This window comes from Nipponia nippon, unplaced genomic scaffold (assembly GCF_047370975.1).
Source record: "Nipponia nippon isolate SJK-2023a ecotype South Korea unplaced genomic scaffold, ASM4737097v1 scaffold_21, whole genome shotgun sequence".
Taxonomy (NCBI): Eukaryota; Metazoa; Chordata; class Aves; order Pelecaniformes; family Threskiornithidae; genus Nipponia; species Nipponia nippon.
The window spans coordinates 5,342,317-5,358,548 of record NW_028262338.1 but is presented as its reverse complement, the minus strand read 5'-3'; the positions used below and the strand labels follow the sequence as shown (position 1 = coordinate 5,358,548).

The following is a 16,232-nucleotide window of genomic DNA, read 5'->3' as shown; positions in this document are numbered from 1 at the left end:
AATTGGTGAAATAACTCTGTAGGTGTTATCACAGGGCCTTTTTTTTTTTAAACCTGTCCTAGAAGGTGAGATTTGTGAAGACTTACGAATAGGGTTGGTAGTGTCTTCATTTTAATTTCTGTTCGTATCCTGGCAAAATAAAGGTTCTGTGTATTTTATTTCTCACTAATTAGTATGGACAGCCACTTCCAGTGGACAGAAGCAGATTTTCTCTATTAGACCATAAAATCAAATGCATCTTTTTCAAATTGAAATGGATGGAAAAAATCTGAGCTGTAGCACTTTGTGGGTACTTAAATGTTAGTAATGATGTTGTGAAAGAAGAAGGTAAATACATTGCAGAAACTTGTCAGATACAGTGACACTGAGGAGTTTCTAGTCATTTTTCTTTTAAGTTATTGCAGAGCAGTTTTGATACCTGCTTCCAAGATGAAGCAAATTCTTGAAAGGAAAAAAAAAAAGGAAAATAAATTTGATAGTGAAGAGTGAGGCTGAAATGCTAGATGGATTTTCAATATAGTTTAGGGTTTGGTTGGTTTGTTTGTTTTGTTTTGTTTTTTAATATAGCATTGACTGTTCCATCCGTCAAAGAAAAAAGATATGTAATCCTGGTTTGGTTGCTGGCCAAATGGGTGTTACTGACATGAAGAAGTAGAACTTGAGCATTAGTTATGAAGTACTAATGTGTAGTTCTAGCTACCATATATTGCTTTTTGCCCCTTGTAGTGTAAGTTGTCTTCTCTTTGAAGGATAATTCCCAGTTATTTTATTGGTATTGTTAAATATGTTAAAATTTATTGTATTAATCATTTAACATAATTCATTTATGCTTTACAAAACGTGTGTAATTGAAGCCAAAGGTTTTTGAGGGTATGTAATCTAGCTCATATTTTATTCTATGATTCATTAATTAATTGTATACAGTGATGCATATATGCTAATGCATTATCACTCATGTCCAATTCACCCTGCAATTTAAACTGTTGACTTTGGAGGATAACGTTTTGTTATGGCTTGCACTGCTGTTGCCTGTAGAAAACACCATTTTTTCAGGCATTATTATGACATTAGCAGTCTCAAATATTTAAAATAAATAGATGAGTTCTGAAGTGAAGCTCTCCCCACTGAAGTCAGTGACAATTTTGACCTTGATTACAAAGGGCCTTGATTTTAAACAGCTCTGAACTGACTGATGATGAGCATTCTGCATTGCTGGCCTCAGAGGGTGGAACTGGCTTCTGCACCATTTTGTATGCAAGACAGAAAGGTTCATTAAAATGATCAGGTATCGGATGCTCTGTGCAATACGGTGGCTTCATTTTTCTGTTGTGGACAGAAGCTCCATCTCTAACAGTGACTTCTACTCTCTCTGCTGTGAATTTTGTTATATCAAGAAGAAGATCAAATTGAGCTAGTCTAAAAACCCATATTATAAAAGGCAATTTAAGACATAATAGATAAAGAAAAGTAATGCAAATATTAAAATTTAATTAAGTGTATATGATGATGATGTTCCTTAGCTGAATCGGGATGTAGGTATCCAAATCAAATACAATTTTCTTCCATTATGCATGGTGCACAGTGCTTGAAATGGACTTATGTAGACTGGTGTGCTATCATGATGTTTCTCAGGATGTAAAATGCATATGCAAGCTTTTCTTCATTCCTATATTGGCTGATGAAATTGTATAACAGGATGTTTTGGTGATGCAACTGGTGATCATATATGAACACACACACACACACACACACACACACACACACACACAGAAATTCTGTATAAAATCTGTATTGCTGCAGTCTGAAAGCTTGCAACTCTGCCACTTCAAAATAAAGCAGGGATCCAAAACGAAAATCCTGGCGCCATATAAACCCCTCATTGATTTCTCTGTTTTCTCATGTACTTCTGTATTGGTGTGATCACACTGAAATCGTTTCCTCACCTGCAGCTTGCGCTTCCTTACCTGCTCTAGAATTCTAGATGGGAAGATGAGAAGGCATGGATGCAGGAGGGCAAACTTGCAGTCTCTGTCAGAAAAATTATTTTTCCTGTGAAGGCAAAACAAGCAAACTTCAGACTTGGAAACCTGCCAAGAATAAGACAGGTATAAGATTAAAAATAGAATATATGCCAGTTATAGTAAACCCATTATGGAAAATGCTTAATAGAAATCATGTAAGGACAACGGAAAAAAAAATTCTCAAAAACATACCTGAAGTCCAATTTATAATTGTTCATTTTTTTAAAAAGTTACCATTAAAAAAAACCACAAAGGAGTATGAGGTACAAGGCTGTACCTGACTGGTTGCATAACATATTTATCAAATAAAATCTGTATGTTTGATTTTCATACATATTTCTATTCTGGATCAGTGGGACATCTAATTCACAATACATTAATCATGTCAGCTTTGCAAGGCATATAGAAGATCTAAATCTGCCTGGATGCTAAAAATGATCTGTACCTTTATCTCAATATCAAGATACAATTTAGGCTATGTTTATATATACCTTTCAAAGCATATTGTGAAAGAAATATAAGCAGTTTACAGTGTTGAAAATGAATGAGAAGCTTTGGGAGAAGAAATCATATTTACTTTTCATCTTTAGATTTATTTCCTCTTTGTAATGAACGTTTAACTCCAATAATTACTTTGTCTAGAGAGTAAAACCTTAAATTTTATCATTCGTGCAAGGTTTTACAGTCAGGTGATTAAATTAAACTATTTGTATGATTTCTATTAACAGAAGAATATACTCTGTGATTAGAAATTATACTTTTTTGCACCAGGGACAGAAATTTGGCCATTCATAATCATGCAGTTCCACTTCATTTAGTGTATGCAAATGAGTAATAAATGTAAAAACTATTTTCTTATCAACAGGGCTAACAACCAGAGGTTGAGTCAAGGTCTGAATGCTTTGGAACAGTTAGATTATGAAAATCTTGCTCAACACGTTTGTAGAGATTAGGGCAGTTGCAGTTTTGGAAGACGAACGTAGTCGAATAAATGTTTGACATGATATCCCTTAGGGTTACAATCAGTATTAAAAGTAAAGCAGTTATTCTGATTCTTGTAAGTTCAGGCATCAGTGATTTAAGAGAGTATATTTGTGTCTGTATTCCTTGAAACACCAGTTTCCAGTCTCAGCTAGGTTCCTCCTCCTCTTGGAAACAGAGTAAAGACAAGCTGGGTACTTTGTTTCGTGATAATGGTGTCTTTTAGGTGTGAAATTAAAATTGGATTCAATTTGCTTTGTATTAATATTAAATGCTCACAACCGCCCCCAAAAAAATGAGTTTTTCCATTGTGTTTTAGTCAAGAGCATCCCTTTCTGCTAGTCTAAGCCTATTTCAAAAGTGGCAGTATTTTGGCAAGGCTGGTAAAGTGGGTATTGTATAAGGTGATTTGGGACCTTCCAGGCCGAAAGATGCTGGTTTAGGTAAATAAAAATATAAACACTTTTCTTATTAGTTACAGCCATCTAGTTCAGATGCAAGACCAAAAAGATTGCAGCCTTGACTCTTAAAATTGCCGTAAGAAGTGATTTCATTTTATACAGTCTCAGGAACTGATTAATCTTGTGCCAGTTTTCTACGCTCTGTGCAATCTAAGGCCTGTCACGAGAATAAATGAATAGTGCACTGTATTCTGCTTCTCTTTTAAGGTCTTTGTCGTGAGATTCCAGATTCTGAAGGCAGCAGGCAAAGCTGTTACCCTTCTTGTGAGAAAAAGGTTGCTTAAAGTGGCACAAAATCAAAACATTTCAGTAAAGAGGACTGAAACAAGAAAAGTCGAAGAGCCTAAACCCGGGATTCTTTCTCGGTCCCCGTCAGAATGGTGACTGGGGAGCTAACCACCACCCCAGGTACAACCCTTGCTCTTGCAGGCCGAAGCTCTGCTTGCCTGTTGTTATCCTTGGAATTGGGAGCCAGGTCTTCACATCCTCCGATTTTCCCCACCCCCAAAGTGACTGCGAGTGTGTGTAAGCTTTTCAAGTATTTTTGGAGGTAGAAAGACTGAAGTTGGACATAGAGGAATGAACTTTCAAAGCACTGCATGGCAGATAAGCACACAAATCACGTTACTACTAATGGGATTTGTGGGTATATCTTTCAGGCTGTGCTTTGAAAATTCATTGCATTCAGTTTACTGATGTGGACAGGGAAAGAAATCAGTCAGCTTGGAGGCGGTGTGCGACCAATTAAAAAAAAAAAGTGCTTTTTTGGGGTCCCCCTATTTCTTCCATATGAACACAGTGACAATGAGCCATCTTATAGCCCTCCTTCCATCTCCTTTTTCATCTTTAATAACATCTATTCAAAAGAAAGCAATTAATAAATCCCAGCAGGAGTTTTGCTGCCGATTACAACAATACACTCATTCATAGATCCTTTATGGTATTTCTATAAAATGCTTCTTGGGCTGGATGCTTCATAAAGTAAAAGCCCTGTTCCAAACAGTTTATTGTCTGAAAGAGTTTACATGCTGAGGGTGAAATTATGCCTAAGGATTGCTTTCTTATGTTTAAGAGTGTGTGAAGTCAGCTTTCCTTTCCACTGTGTTTTCAAAAAGGCACAGTATCTCCCATGTCTCCCTGGTGAGCGGCGAGAGCGTGCCTGACATTTCTGCCGTGGCGGGGAGGCACCGTGCTCTCCCCTCGCACGCAGCAAGCGCTGTCCGTACCAAGCGTGCAAAGGCAAGGGTCTGCCTCTGTTTCCCTCTGCTCGTGTCGCAGAAAGGGAGGTGCTGAAATTCAAATTTTACCGTGACTGTGTTGATAGGATCACTCTTGGATTAGAGAAGCACAGGGCTGTATTCCCTCTGCGGCTCCGAGGAGGCTAGCAGAACCCCTAACCTGGTATTCGTTACATTCATCGTTTCATAAACTTCCCGGGTAATCAGTCACAGCTTTCCTCATGTAGTCAGAAAATACACTCCAGCTTTCTCTTTGGAAAGTTAGAAGAAGTTGTTGTTGTTGTTATTTTAAGTAAAACTATTGAAGAGCTCAGGCACAGTTAACGGGTAGAAACTTGTAGATGGGTAACGTATAGAAGCTTGTATGTGGGTAAGGATATCAGCTTAATTCAATCGATGGAGAAGTGGGAAAAAACATGGTACAAAAATGTGCAGCAGTGCCATTGTAGCTAACGGGATTCTCCGTTTTTAACGCTGTAAACTAAAAAAAAAGTGACTCTGAGAAGTGCAAGGTCTTGTTCAACGTTACGTGTAGGATAAAGAAGACAGAAAAATGGTTCTTTACTGTGCTCTCTAGCCGTTAATAGAGGCAAACCTATTGTTTTAATGAAAACAGTGTGATCTGTTAATTCTTAAAGTTGTGTACTTTCGTCATGCTTTAAATGGAGTTCCCAAATGAACTTTTAATTTAAATTTGTTAAGGAAACGTAGTACATACAGGATAACACACTGATGATTAAGATGATTTACTGCGAATGAATGACCTTGAAAGTAAGCCATCTATTCATTGCTGAGCTTCAATGGTCACAGTCAATAAGCTGTACTTTTTGCATGCATTCTCCAACAGTAATATTAAATTTGTGATCTATTTTTGAAATACTGCTTTAACCTTTCCTGCAAACAATGGAATGCTCACAAGTAGAGGAGGCAATATGATCAGGAGAACATCCAAATGTTTTGCATGAGGTCTGTAGGATCCTAGTCATTAATATTACAAAACAAGTTCATAAATTCACTAAGTACTGGTAGTCCATGGAATTGTTTTTTTTTTTACCTGATCTTTAATCCCTGGCATCAAATGTAAAAGTTAAATTCTTATCTCCCGTGTCCCTGAGATCTCCAACAAGATATTTTGAAGATAGGTCTCTCATAATCATAACTGACTCGGCTTTGCTATTAGTTATATAGAGTATTTACTGTTGTGCTGGTGAATAACTACACGAGGTTGAGAAACCTGCACAAACTTTGTGGCATGTCAGCAGCTGCCATTTTATATACAACATTCTCAGCCTATTTCGATGTACTGAAGCGTACGCCCTAGGGTGCGTAAAAATCATACCGCTTCTAAGAAATGCGTTGTGGCATAAAAATTCAAGGGTTTGCCTGTGATGCGTTGATCTAAACGTTCCTTAGATCGTCTGGGCTGGTGGATAGGTAGGGACATGCTGTGGTACAGCGTAGGGCATAAAGACACATCAAATGCTTCAAGAAACATTGGGACTGCACCAAGGAGTGTTGTATACGTGTAGGAGCAGCTGTGTTGGGTCAGATAAAAGTCAAATAATCCATTAACTTATCTCCAGCATCCAAAACTGGTTGTCTTGTAAGAACAGGCAAATCATATATGTACTTTTCCCTACTGATTTTCCAAACTCTGGTTCTTCTAAGTCCTTTCCGAGATGAGGGGAGGTGGCATAACAATATTCCTGGCTTTGTTCGCTCTTCTCATAATGATTCAATGTTTGACTTGAAATTTTCAGGGAACTTCATCATCCAGCCCAAAATTTCCCTTCAGTTTGATAACAGTCAGCTCAGAGCTCATTATTTTATACGTGGAGTTAAGATTACTCCTCTCCAGCGCATGTTATTTTTATCTTCACTGGGTTTAGAATTTCGTCTGCCATTTTACAGCCCAGTCGCTCGGTTGCGTTGTGTCCTGACGCAGTTCTCAGTCAGCCCTCTTCTTGAATAAGGCAGAATCAGCCCCAGACTCTGTCACCACCCTGCATGGTCTGTTTTCCACTTGGAATTCTATCATATCATATATGCTAGCTTTGGATTTTTGTAAAATACTACTTTAAACTTTCCTGTAGATAATATCTCAAAAATGGCAGATGTCCACCCAGCAAGCCATATGGCTTTTGTTTTGCTTTTAGAAAAAGGCCTGGGAATGTGATGAATTTTTCTGAGATCTCTTGGATACCCTCAGGAGGACTCTGGCATCCTTGTCACAGTCACACTAGGTATTCACGAAAGAATAGCAAGTTCTGGCAGTTAGTCCTGAATTTTAGGAGAGAAGACATTGTTTCTCTAGCACGGAAAGGTGATACTTGTTCACGTTGTTTATTTTAAGACTGCTTCTTTTAAGTAGCAAAGACTCACATTCTTTGGTAATGATTTTCTAAGCACTTTAATATATGTTAAGGGGAGGAATCGCAGATTAGAACTTCCTTGAGACACTGTCCCTCTCTGCCGGTAACAGAATGTGAAAGGGCGTTAGTGTAATTGTGAGTCCAGGCCCTTGGATTCAGCAGCTTTCTTTGAGACAACTGCCTCAGCCATCATTTCCTACAAGGAGCCATATAGTCCATTCTGGCTGCGTACTGACAGTGCTTGTGTTCCTCCTGCTGCAAACGCGGCGGAAGGCTGGCCAACAAAACTACCGAGCAACGGATGGTGTCAGCCTCCGTAAAACATCTACGACTTACTGCATTCTGACCTTGTCAGGCATATTTGTTGCCAAGTCCAGGTTTTGTGGCAGAGGACTTTTACTGATGCCCACCAAGATGAGATAGCTGGTACATAAATAACGCTTGCAGAATTGCCCATCTGACAAAGCCTAGCTGTCCTCTGCATTCCGTTTCCTTTAATCCTAAGACATGTTAGCACAATACGGACCTCAACTGAGGCTTGGTTCAGCAAATTCTGATGGTGTGTGTATTTGTGAACTGTCTTGTAACTTCTTCAGGTGTGAGAGGAGCTAGGGAAGGCTTCCTACTTCTCTTGTTACAGCTACCCAATAATCCGTGCTCGTCAGGTAGAGACCTAAAAGCACTGGTTAGAATCCAGTGTAGCGTTTTCAGCCACCATGCAGGCTTTTCCCATGCAGTTCCTCCATTGCTCTTTTCTGACCTTCAGACCCCTGCTGTTCCCGTCTCGGGCATCTCTTGAGGAGAGGCTGTCAGCTGTGATGAATTGTGCATTCATTTTGTAATGGGGGCAAGTAATCACTAGGGAATAGGCCTAACACACGCGTTTCACTTGTGACTTGGGTTGAACTTGAACCTATTTCTCCAGAGGAATAGTAGTAGAACTACTATGTTTCTATTCTTTTAAGTAACTGTTATTTTATGAATACTAGTTGAGATCAGTAAGATCAATTTCTGGTATGCCTGGAGTTCTGTTGCATGATCAACAAGTAGTAACTAGTAAAGAACCACGAGTCTCGGATGAATAACATTTAATACAAAGGAAGCATGCAGTGTTTAATTGTTTTTTTTTTAATTTTTTGCGATACATTTATTCTTTTCAAGTTATCCAGGTTACCCATATATACGCACCCAGAAGCGTAAAACACTAAACTTCTTTTGCTTCATACAAACATTGTGGTGTGCATTAAAACGATAGACAGACCATGTGAAATAAAAAACAGATGTGCGGGTAGTTCTTTGAATACATATGCTATAAAATTACATGCCGCTAAGATTTATTAGGTACCTTTTGTTTCATCATGTCTGTGATTCATTAGGCCTGATTGGGAAATCACACTGATGTTGCTCAAGACTAAGTATACTGGAATACCAAGAGTTAGATCATTGCTCACCTCGTGAGTGGATGGAAAAGAAACTTCTGGTGTTTCCACTCCCCTATAATACAAGAGCCTACATGTATCACATGTGCTTTTAGTGTTCATTTGCTAACGTTGTTCATGATATAACGGACCAATTTCTTTTTCACATGAAAAGAGGCTGGCCTGCTACAGTTAAACACAGTATGACTAGATACATCCTGACAAAGTGAGATCTTAGTTCGATGGGTTCATTTTGGATGACAATAATTTAGGGTTTAGTAAGCATGACAACTTGGAAAATTAATATATGGAAACATTCTGAATTCTGTTCACTTTAATAATCTTTCCATCTTGTTGAGTCGCTTAGGGAACACTGAATTTTCTAACAAGCAAGAGGTGCATATCTCCCAGAGCTCAACTGGGAAGATGCAGTAGGAATGGGGAAAATGGTGGATGTTAATCTGCATATTTCTCCCTTTAAGAAGGAAGACCATAGAGTAAAGAGCTAAGTGCAAAACCCGATTCTGCCCTGCCTATTGGCAGACACGGAGTTGTACTACGGGGAGATCTCTAGCACATGAAGACACCAGAGGTCTCTCATTTTAAAAATACATGGTCAAGAGTGAGAGGAGAGCGCAAAGGGGAAACAGCTTCCTGAGCTTGGAAGCTGTTGTCCCTTAGACTAAACTCTGAATGGAGTGAGCATTGGGCTTATGGCCAGAACGAGAGAAGACTGAACGAAAGAGGAATGTGGGGACACTACTGAGTCTTAGAGAACATTCGAGAAAGTTTTGCATGTAAGTTTTGTCATTTTTCTGTGGATTTGTATACCTTTGGGGATTTCTTAAAATAATCTGTGATTCACTCTAGCAACCTCCGTCTTATGTAAGTCTTAGATTGATCTGTGACAGCTCTACCACCTGGAGTGATGAACTAGTTCTCGGCTTTTGTTCTTGATGGGCATGCAGGTTTAGCTTCCAGTTTGAGGCGCTTTCGCTCTGTGTGTATGTGTGTGTCGCTGGGGTGGGAGTGAGAGGTTGGTGATTACTTTTTACCTAAACCTCAAAGGTTTTACTTCAGAATTTATTGGGTTTATATTCTCATTTTTTAGAGAATATAAACACACAATTCACTATCCGGAGTTACTAGATGTTAGTGTTAAATGAATCAGATAAATTCTGACAAGCTCAATGTTTAAAAATCAGGTATTAGAGACAAGAACTTAGAAAATATGCTTAAATGTTGAGGGGGGAAAAAAAGCAAACCAACCCAACTAATACCTACAAAACATATGTAAGTGCTCTGTAAAATATAATTTGTGAATATACCATACATAGATAAAATGGCACTTTTTTTCTGTTTTAAATCTTCAGGGATGTGTTTGTCCTTGAAGGTTAGCGTATAAACCAAATGGAGAGCTCTGGAAATGTGTTCAAGTAAGTGGGCTGTTTTGGAAAATCAGAGCTTATCTTGATGATCAGCTTTGGATCTAGCTGAGTATCCCAGCTCAGCTGTCTGGTGAATATCCTTTGGAGAAAATGTGACCAGTACTGTAATATCTGATGAAATCATGTCATTGGGGAAGAAGGCAAAGCCACAGCATCACAGATTATTTAGTTGTAGTTTCAAAAAAACCCAAACAAAAAAAAACATAACAGAAAAAATGGGAAACAGACACAAATTCACTAGCCCAAATCTCTCTTCTGATACACATGCACTCAACTTCCGAGTGGATCCCCGTATTTCTAATTAAACGGACTTCTACTTATTCCTTTGCCGGAGGCATTTTTGTTTGATTAACAGAACAAAAGGTTAATCATATAAATTTGCCATCTCATAGCGTTCTGAAGCTGGAGAGAATAGGTAGCTCCTTGTTCTCCCTGCTCGGCTGCCAGTCAGGTTTGCTGTATGCAGCGCAAACACGGAGCTTTCCCCTGAGGCCCCCGTGACATACTTTTCTCAAGGTATTCTTGGTAGAAGGTGAACGTTCTGGTGTTTCAGTTGTCTTAGTGGAAGTTTGTAGATCATGCAATGGATACGGGAGCTGTGCAGGAGATTGTCGTCTTTTCTCTGTCTCTATAAGGGACTATAGCAGACGTGCAAATGCCTGCCCCGTTAGGAAGGAGCTCTAATTGCTCCTACCTAATGTGCGTCTATGATTAAAACACAGACCAATGGAGTTATTAATGAAATCATGGCGTACTTGGAAGCAGATGGATCAAAGTTTTTTCTTAATACCATGTTAATAAGATCTTTTATAATTCCTTGTCTGAATTTACCTGGTAATTATAAGTTACCAACTATAATTCTCTTGGACAGACTATTAGTTATGATTTCCGTATCTCCTTGTTGTAAGGAATGGTGCATGCTTGAAGCAGCAGACTTTCATCTCTGCAAATGACCTACATTTATGGTTACACTTGCAATAAAATAGAAAAAATTGCAACTTTGAATAGACACCCTGAGAGTATAAAACACAAAAGTCTCATTCTCCTCTATGACTTGTTTTCATTTCGGGGCTCTGAAATTCACTTAATCTTTATGCACTCTTTGGGGTGGGCCAGCTGAACTCTGTCTTTGGAGCCCCGGTGCGTGCGCATCGCGTGGGAATTGCTGGCAGCACAAACACGCCACAAGCTGCTCCGCTACCTGGCGTCCCCCGGCCCTCTCACGTCTACGGCACAGACGACGTCTCTCGCTCGATGGGGAGAGTCTGTATGAGCTGGCGCCTTGTTTGTTGTCTGAGCTTTATGAATAATTTTTCAGTTTCACTGCCGTACTGAAAAGAAAATCAGTTGCTCGAGATTAGACTGAAAAGGCTTTTAAAATGTTTGTGTTGGCAAAACAAAAAAAGTTGAAACTGAATAAAACATTTGATCCCATGTAACATTTTTGTATATTTTCCAGGGATTCTTAAACATTCCCTATAAATAAATCTTGAGTAGTTTCTCAGCAAAACATCCTCTTCAGGTTTATACTTGGTATTTTTTAAAATACCAGATGCTTTAATGTATTTTCAATTTTTTTTTCCTAATAGGAAAAAATTTTGCAAATTCAGCATGAATGCAAAATCTGGCAACTGTCCTCTTCACACAAAATGTCTCCTGATTTTCATTACTATTCTTAGACATCTGCTTGGTCCGTAGGTATGTCTAGGGGAAGGTGATGCTATGAAAGCTGTCTTGCTTCTCAGCTGCTTTTGTCAAAAATATGGAGGTTAAACTCTGCATAGATTGTGTGCTGAGGGATTTCCAGGAGTTGGGATAGATGGATTCTGGGGGTGGCCGGGTGCTTTGTTTTGTTTTCTTGGGTTTTAGGAATAGGTATATGAATCGGTCATCTAAATGTATTCCCTGTATTCAGAGATTACCTGAGTGACGTCTCAAGCACTGTAAATTGCAGTTCCTGTGAGAAGTCTTTTGCCTTACCTATCCCTAACGTTTAATCTCTGTACTCTTAGCTGCGTGGCCCGTGATGGTCCATTTGTGACCACACCAGCTCTGCCACAATTGCTTGTAATTGGACGCAAAATACCTGCTGATCTTATGTGGATCTGACACTGCAGACGTGCACAATTATAAGGGTGCTCATAATCATATATATTTTCTGCCCCTAAACTGACAGTGAATCCCTTCAGACACCATTTAGTATATAACTGAAGGCGCTGTTCTCCGTGGTATGTAGGTTTACATACATCCTGTGTGAACGGGGCGAGTGCTGATGGTGGGCATAGAGAAAGGGAACAAAAACGGCTTTTCTGTCCCTCGCCACTCCTCTATATTGGGAGGATGCCATAGGGATAATATGAGGAGAGTACGGAGATGTGTTCAGGTAGCTTCTGCTTACACGAGGGGAAGAGGCACGTAAATCCGCTAGCGGGGTGGTTCAGACCTGTCGGGTCGCGTGGGCTGTGCGCAGGACGCAGTCGGCCCCGGCACAGGGCCTGTGGCTCTCGGCCTGGCGGAGGTGGTGCCGCGGCCTCCCTCCTGCTCAGGCCTCGGGCCTCCGGTGGGCCCGCTGCCGGCTGGGCACGGCCACCGCTAGAAGGCTCTGCTAGCCCACCCTCGTCGCCGGGTGGCCCAGGCGGGCGAGCGTCGTGCCAGCGCAAAAAAAATTCTGAGGTCCAAGGACTGGCAAAGACCTGGGTTTGCCAGGGAAAGCTTAATCTGCAAAATGAAGACACAGGTGGTTAAATCTGTTGGTTTAACTGAGTTGTAATAAACACAAAATAATTGCATTGCAATGTCATTAGTATACAGAGGGCTAAAGCTAATTTTACAATCAACGTATAAATTATCACATCTAATTTGGACTGGGGGCTACCTGTGAATGGGGAAGGGGCCCGAGCCCGAACACAGTGCTTGCCTGTCTGTGCCGATACACGGCACTGTAAGCGCTCTTCCGTTGGTGTTCCAGTAATTCAGAAGATCTGGTAACTGAACAAAAATAAGACAGATTTATGTGAGTCATCAGGGCTTTCTTCTGGATTTTTTTGGTGGCCTTTTCTCAGCGTATCAACATTCCTGTGAGACAAGCTGCCTCACCGCGTTTTCCAGACGAGGGCTAAGTGAGCTGAGCTGCGGTCTCCCCCCGCACCCCCCGTGCGCGGCCTACTCACCCCCGCCTTTCTCTCCCCGCAGCCATGCACCTCCTGGGGCTCAACTGGCAGCTGCAGCCGGCGGACGGACACACCTTCAACAACGGGCTGCGGCCCGGACTGCCGGGCGCGGAGGACGCGGCGACGCTGCCATCTGGAGGCCGAGGTGAGGCTGCGGCGCCCGCGCTCGGCTGCCCGGCGGGGTAACGGCTCTGCTCGCGCCCCGGGGCGTTGTCCGAGGCTGTCGGTAGCCTTGCCGGTGTTGTCCGCGTTCCGCTGTCCGAGGCTGTCGGTAGCCTTGCCGGTGTTGTCCGCGTTCCGCTGTCCGAGGCTGTCGGTAGCCTTGCCGGTGTTGTCCGCGTTCCGCTGTCCGAGGCTGTCGGTAGCCTTGCCGGTGTTGTCCGCGTTCCGCTGTCCGAGGCTGTCGGTAGCCTTGCCGGTGTTGTCCGCGTTCCGCTGCCGGGGGTGGCCCGCTGGCTCGCCGCCCAGGCGGGGCTGTTGTAGCTCTGGCCCTCATCTAGGCCCTCATCTGCAAAGGAAGACGTGCTCCCTCGGGCAAGAAATACACGTTTTACTGGCTATGTGTCCTGTTTCCAGGTACACCTTTAGAGATCTCAAAGAAAAAGCTTGACTTAGTGGGAGAAGTACCTTGTACTGCCTAGGAGAAGTCAAGAACTTTGGCTTCCAGCTGGGACCAAATCCTTGGTTTTTCTTCTTTCTCAGATGTAATTCTAATAGAGAACATCGAGGACAGCGGAATTTGACCCATAGTAAATAATCTGTCCTGTGATATTAGTATGAGCAATGTAGGCAACAAATGGCTGCTGCTTCTCCTAAAGGAAAACTGTGCTCCAGCGGAGGATGACCGAGGCAGGGCACTGAGAAGAATGAGGGAAAATCTAGAAGCAGAAATACTTCCTTAAACTGAGAAAATGTGTGTCAAAAATACAGAGAAATTACATGTCATGAAAAGGATTTTAATCATTTAAATTGAACGTGTTTTACTGGTGAGGTTCAGGTGCTTTCTGTGCTACATCGCAGTAAGGCTCTCCCTGGTTATTACAAAAATTATGGTAAGAGGGAACAGACTGTTTCGGTTAGTCAAAGCGCCTCACAGGCCTCAGGGTACTGTGGAGGTGGGGCGACTGAAGCAGAAGGGAAGTAAGAGCAGTTGCTGTGGGTCAACAGAGGAGTTCTGTTCAGAGCTGAGCATCGGCTTGCTCTCAGGACCTGTGGCTCCTGTTAAACTTGCTGTTTGCCGAAGGAAGCGTTAGAAACAAATGCTAGCACAGGATACTTGCATTGGACGTATTGGAAAAACTTCAGTTAAAATAGAGCAGGGAAAGGAAGCCGAGTTGTTCTTTGGTGTGCATGATTTCATGGGTTTGCTTCTGTTTTCGATACACAGTGCTGCTGCATCTCAGCTTCTTCACGTTTTCCATGGAGGGACTAATTTTGGCTTCCTCCTTTTCATGAAATCCTACATCCTAGTGGTGGCAAAAAACTGTAGATTTTCAGACAGTGGTTTGTTGGCTTGGCTTTCTTCTCTGACTGACTGTAGGTCAAGCTGGACCAGCAGCACACCCCTAAGTACAAGGCAGAATGTTTATATTTCTGCTGAACTTCTTCCAGATTGTGCACAGGTGAGGGACCCTATGGTTTTAGGCAGGAACCTGAAGAGCTCAAGTCTGCAATTATGGTCACTTAGCAGACAACTGCGGTGTTTAACACGTTTCCAAATTCCCTCCCCTGCAGCTTTTTGTTGCCATCTCTGTGCAAATATAGGGCAGCAGGATTGTTGAATTGGAATGTGCTCATCTGCCTGGGGCACTCCAGTGCAAATTCTGGCAGTTTATCCCAGCCCCACTCTAATTAGCTTTGCCCATTTGAAGAGGCTGAGATGCCGGCTGTTTGGGGAGTGGAAGCCTCCTGTAGAGGAGACAAGGAGACAGAGCTGCTAGTTATGTCTTAAATTGCTGCAGTTAGCTTTCCTCAGAGCATGTTGGAAAAGTTTACTTGTTCTTCTGACATTTTGTAGAAGGTTGCTGACATGTTGTTAATCTGGGTGAAGGGGAGAGAACAATATTGAGGCAAGTAATCTTCCACAGTGGAATAATACGAATGACAGGTTTGGATGAACACAAGGAATATCTAAAAGACACATTCTCATAGCAGGGAAGGGTGAAAAGTTTTTCTACCTCACCTTTCCTTTTATTATGTCCAAGTTAATATTGCTATCCCAGCAGTTTTTAGGAAAGCCTCTGACAGCTTTTAACACAACAACCATTTCAGGGCTCAGGGCTCTGGCTGTGGAGAGTGACCTTTCTATAATTGACACAACTCAGGATGAAGCCATTCTTTTCAAAACATGGGTCTCCCAAAGAAACCTTTAACCCCTAGACTGAGAACGGCCACTTAAACACAAGCTGTGCCTGCTCAGCAAGCAAGGCATTTTAAAGTGGAGCAATTTGGAAGGGGAAAAAAAAAAAAAGCAGATATTTCAATTTGATCTGCTTGCTCCTTATTAAGAGACTAAATTGTGGTATGAAATAATAAAACTGCAATTTAAGAGGAATGTAAATTACTTTATTACTGCATTTTCCTATCTGAATGAAAACAAAATTCACTATTAAGATAACACAGTTGCAGGTTTTTTGTAATTACACAGTACATCTCGCTGATACTCGGGATGCCTGAAAGGAGTAGGCAAGTGCAATGGGTAGAAAAATCCTCAGTGCTGCTGTAAAACTGCAAGTGAAGTCCACCATGCTCTGACTGGAAACAAAGCACAAGATAGCTTTTTTTTTTTTTTTTTCTTTTTGCCTTTAGGTTCTGGAAGTTGTGCTTAACTAGGGATTTAGATTAAGAGACAAAAGTAAAGAACAATTCCCTTTTTAATACAAATGATAAGGTAGTATCCCTTCATAGTACATAAAAACCAAAAAGTTGGCACTGCCATGGAATTGTGGAATTGCTACAGGGATGAGATGGATAGTAATGACATGGAAAAAAGCTTTCTGAGAGTGAAGCCCATTTGTCTGTTACCATTACCTAAGGATAATGTTAGAATTTTGGTGTAACAAATCTAAATTGGGGGGGGAGTGTCGGGGGGGGGAAGGCATGCTTGGGAATAACTGCTTCTTC

General features: G+C 41.4%; 2 protein-coding genes across 5 annotated transcripts in view; one reads left to right on the top strand and one right to left on the bottom strand.

Moving 5' to 3' along the window:
* TENM2 (teneurin transmembrane protein 2) overlaps nt 1–16,232 on the top strand; it is a 1,190,981-nt gene that overhangs the window by 1,044,912 nt on the left and 129,837 nt on the right. For all 4 annotated transcript variants that reach the window (XM_087760050.1, XM_087760049.1, XM_087760052.1 and 1 more), the window contains one exon: nt 13,132–13,254. In XM_087760050.1, coding sequence (XP_087616176.1) covers nt 13,132–13,254 — 123 coding nt within the window. The remainder of the gene's footprint in view (nt 1–13,131; nt 13,255–16,232) is intronic.
* On the bottom strand, nt 11,143–13,012 carry LOC148055542 (uncharacterized). Its single transcript, XM_087759936.1, has 4 exons — nt 13,003–13,012; nt 12,815–12,920; nt 12,338–12,657; nt 11,143–11,270 (listed from the first exon to the last, which is right to left on the bottom strand). The coding sequence occupies exons 1-4, from the start codon at nt 13,010–13,012 to the stop codon at nt 11,260–11,262; spliced, it is 447 nt and encodes a 148-aa protein (XP_087616062.1). The 3' UTR covers nt 11,143–11,259.

Excerpts from the sequence above, each read along its gene's own strand:
- LOC148055542 (XM_087759936.1), bottom strand. Across the intron at positions 12,658-12,814 it reads GGCCCCTTCCCCATTCACAG|ATTAAGCTTTCCCTGGCAAA; the intron begins GTAGCCCCCAGT and ends TTCATTTTGCAG.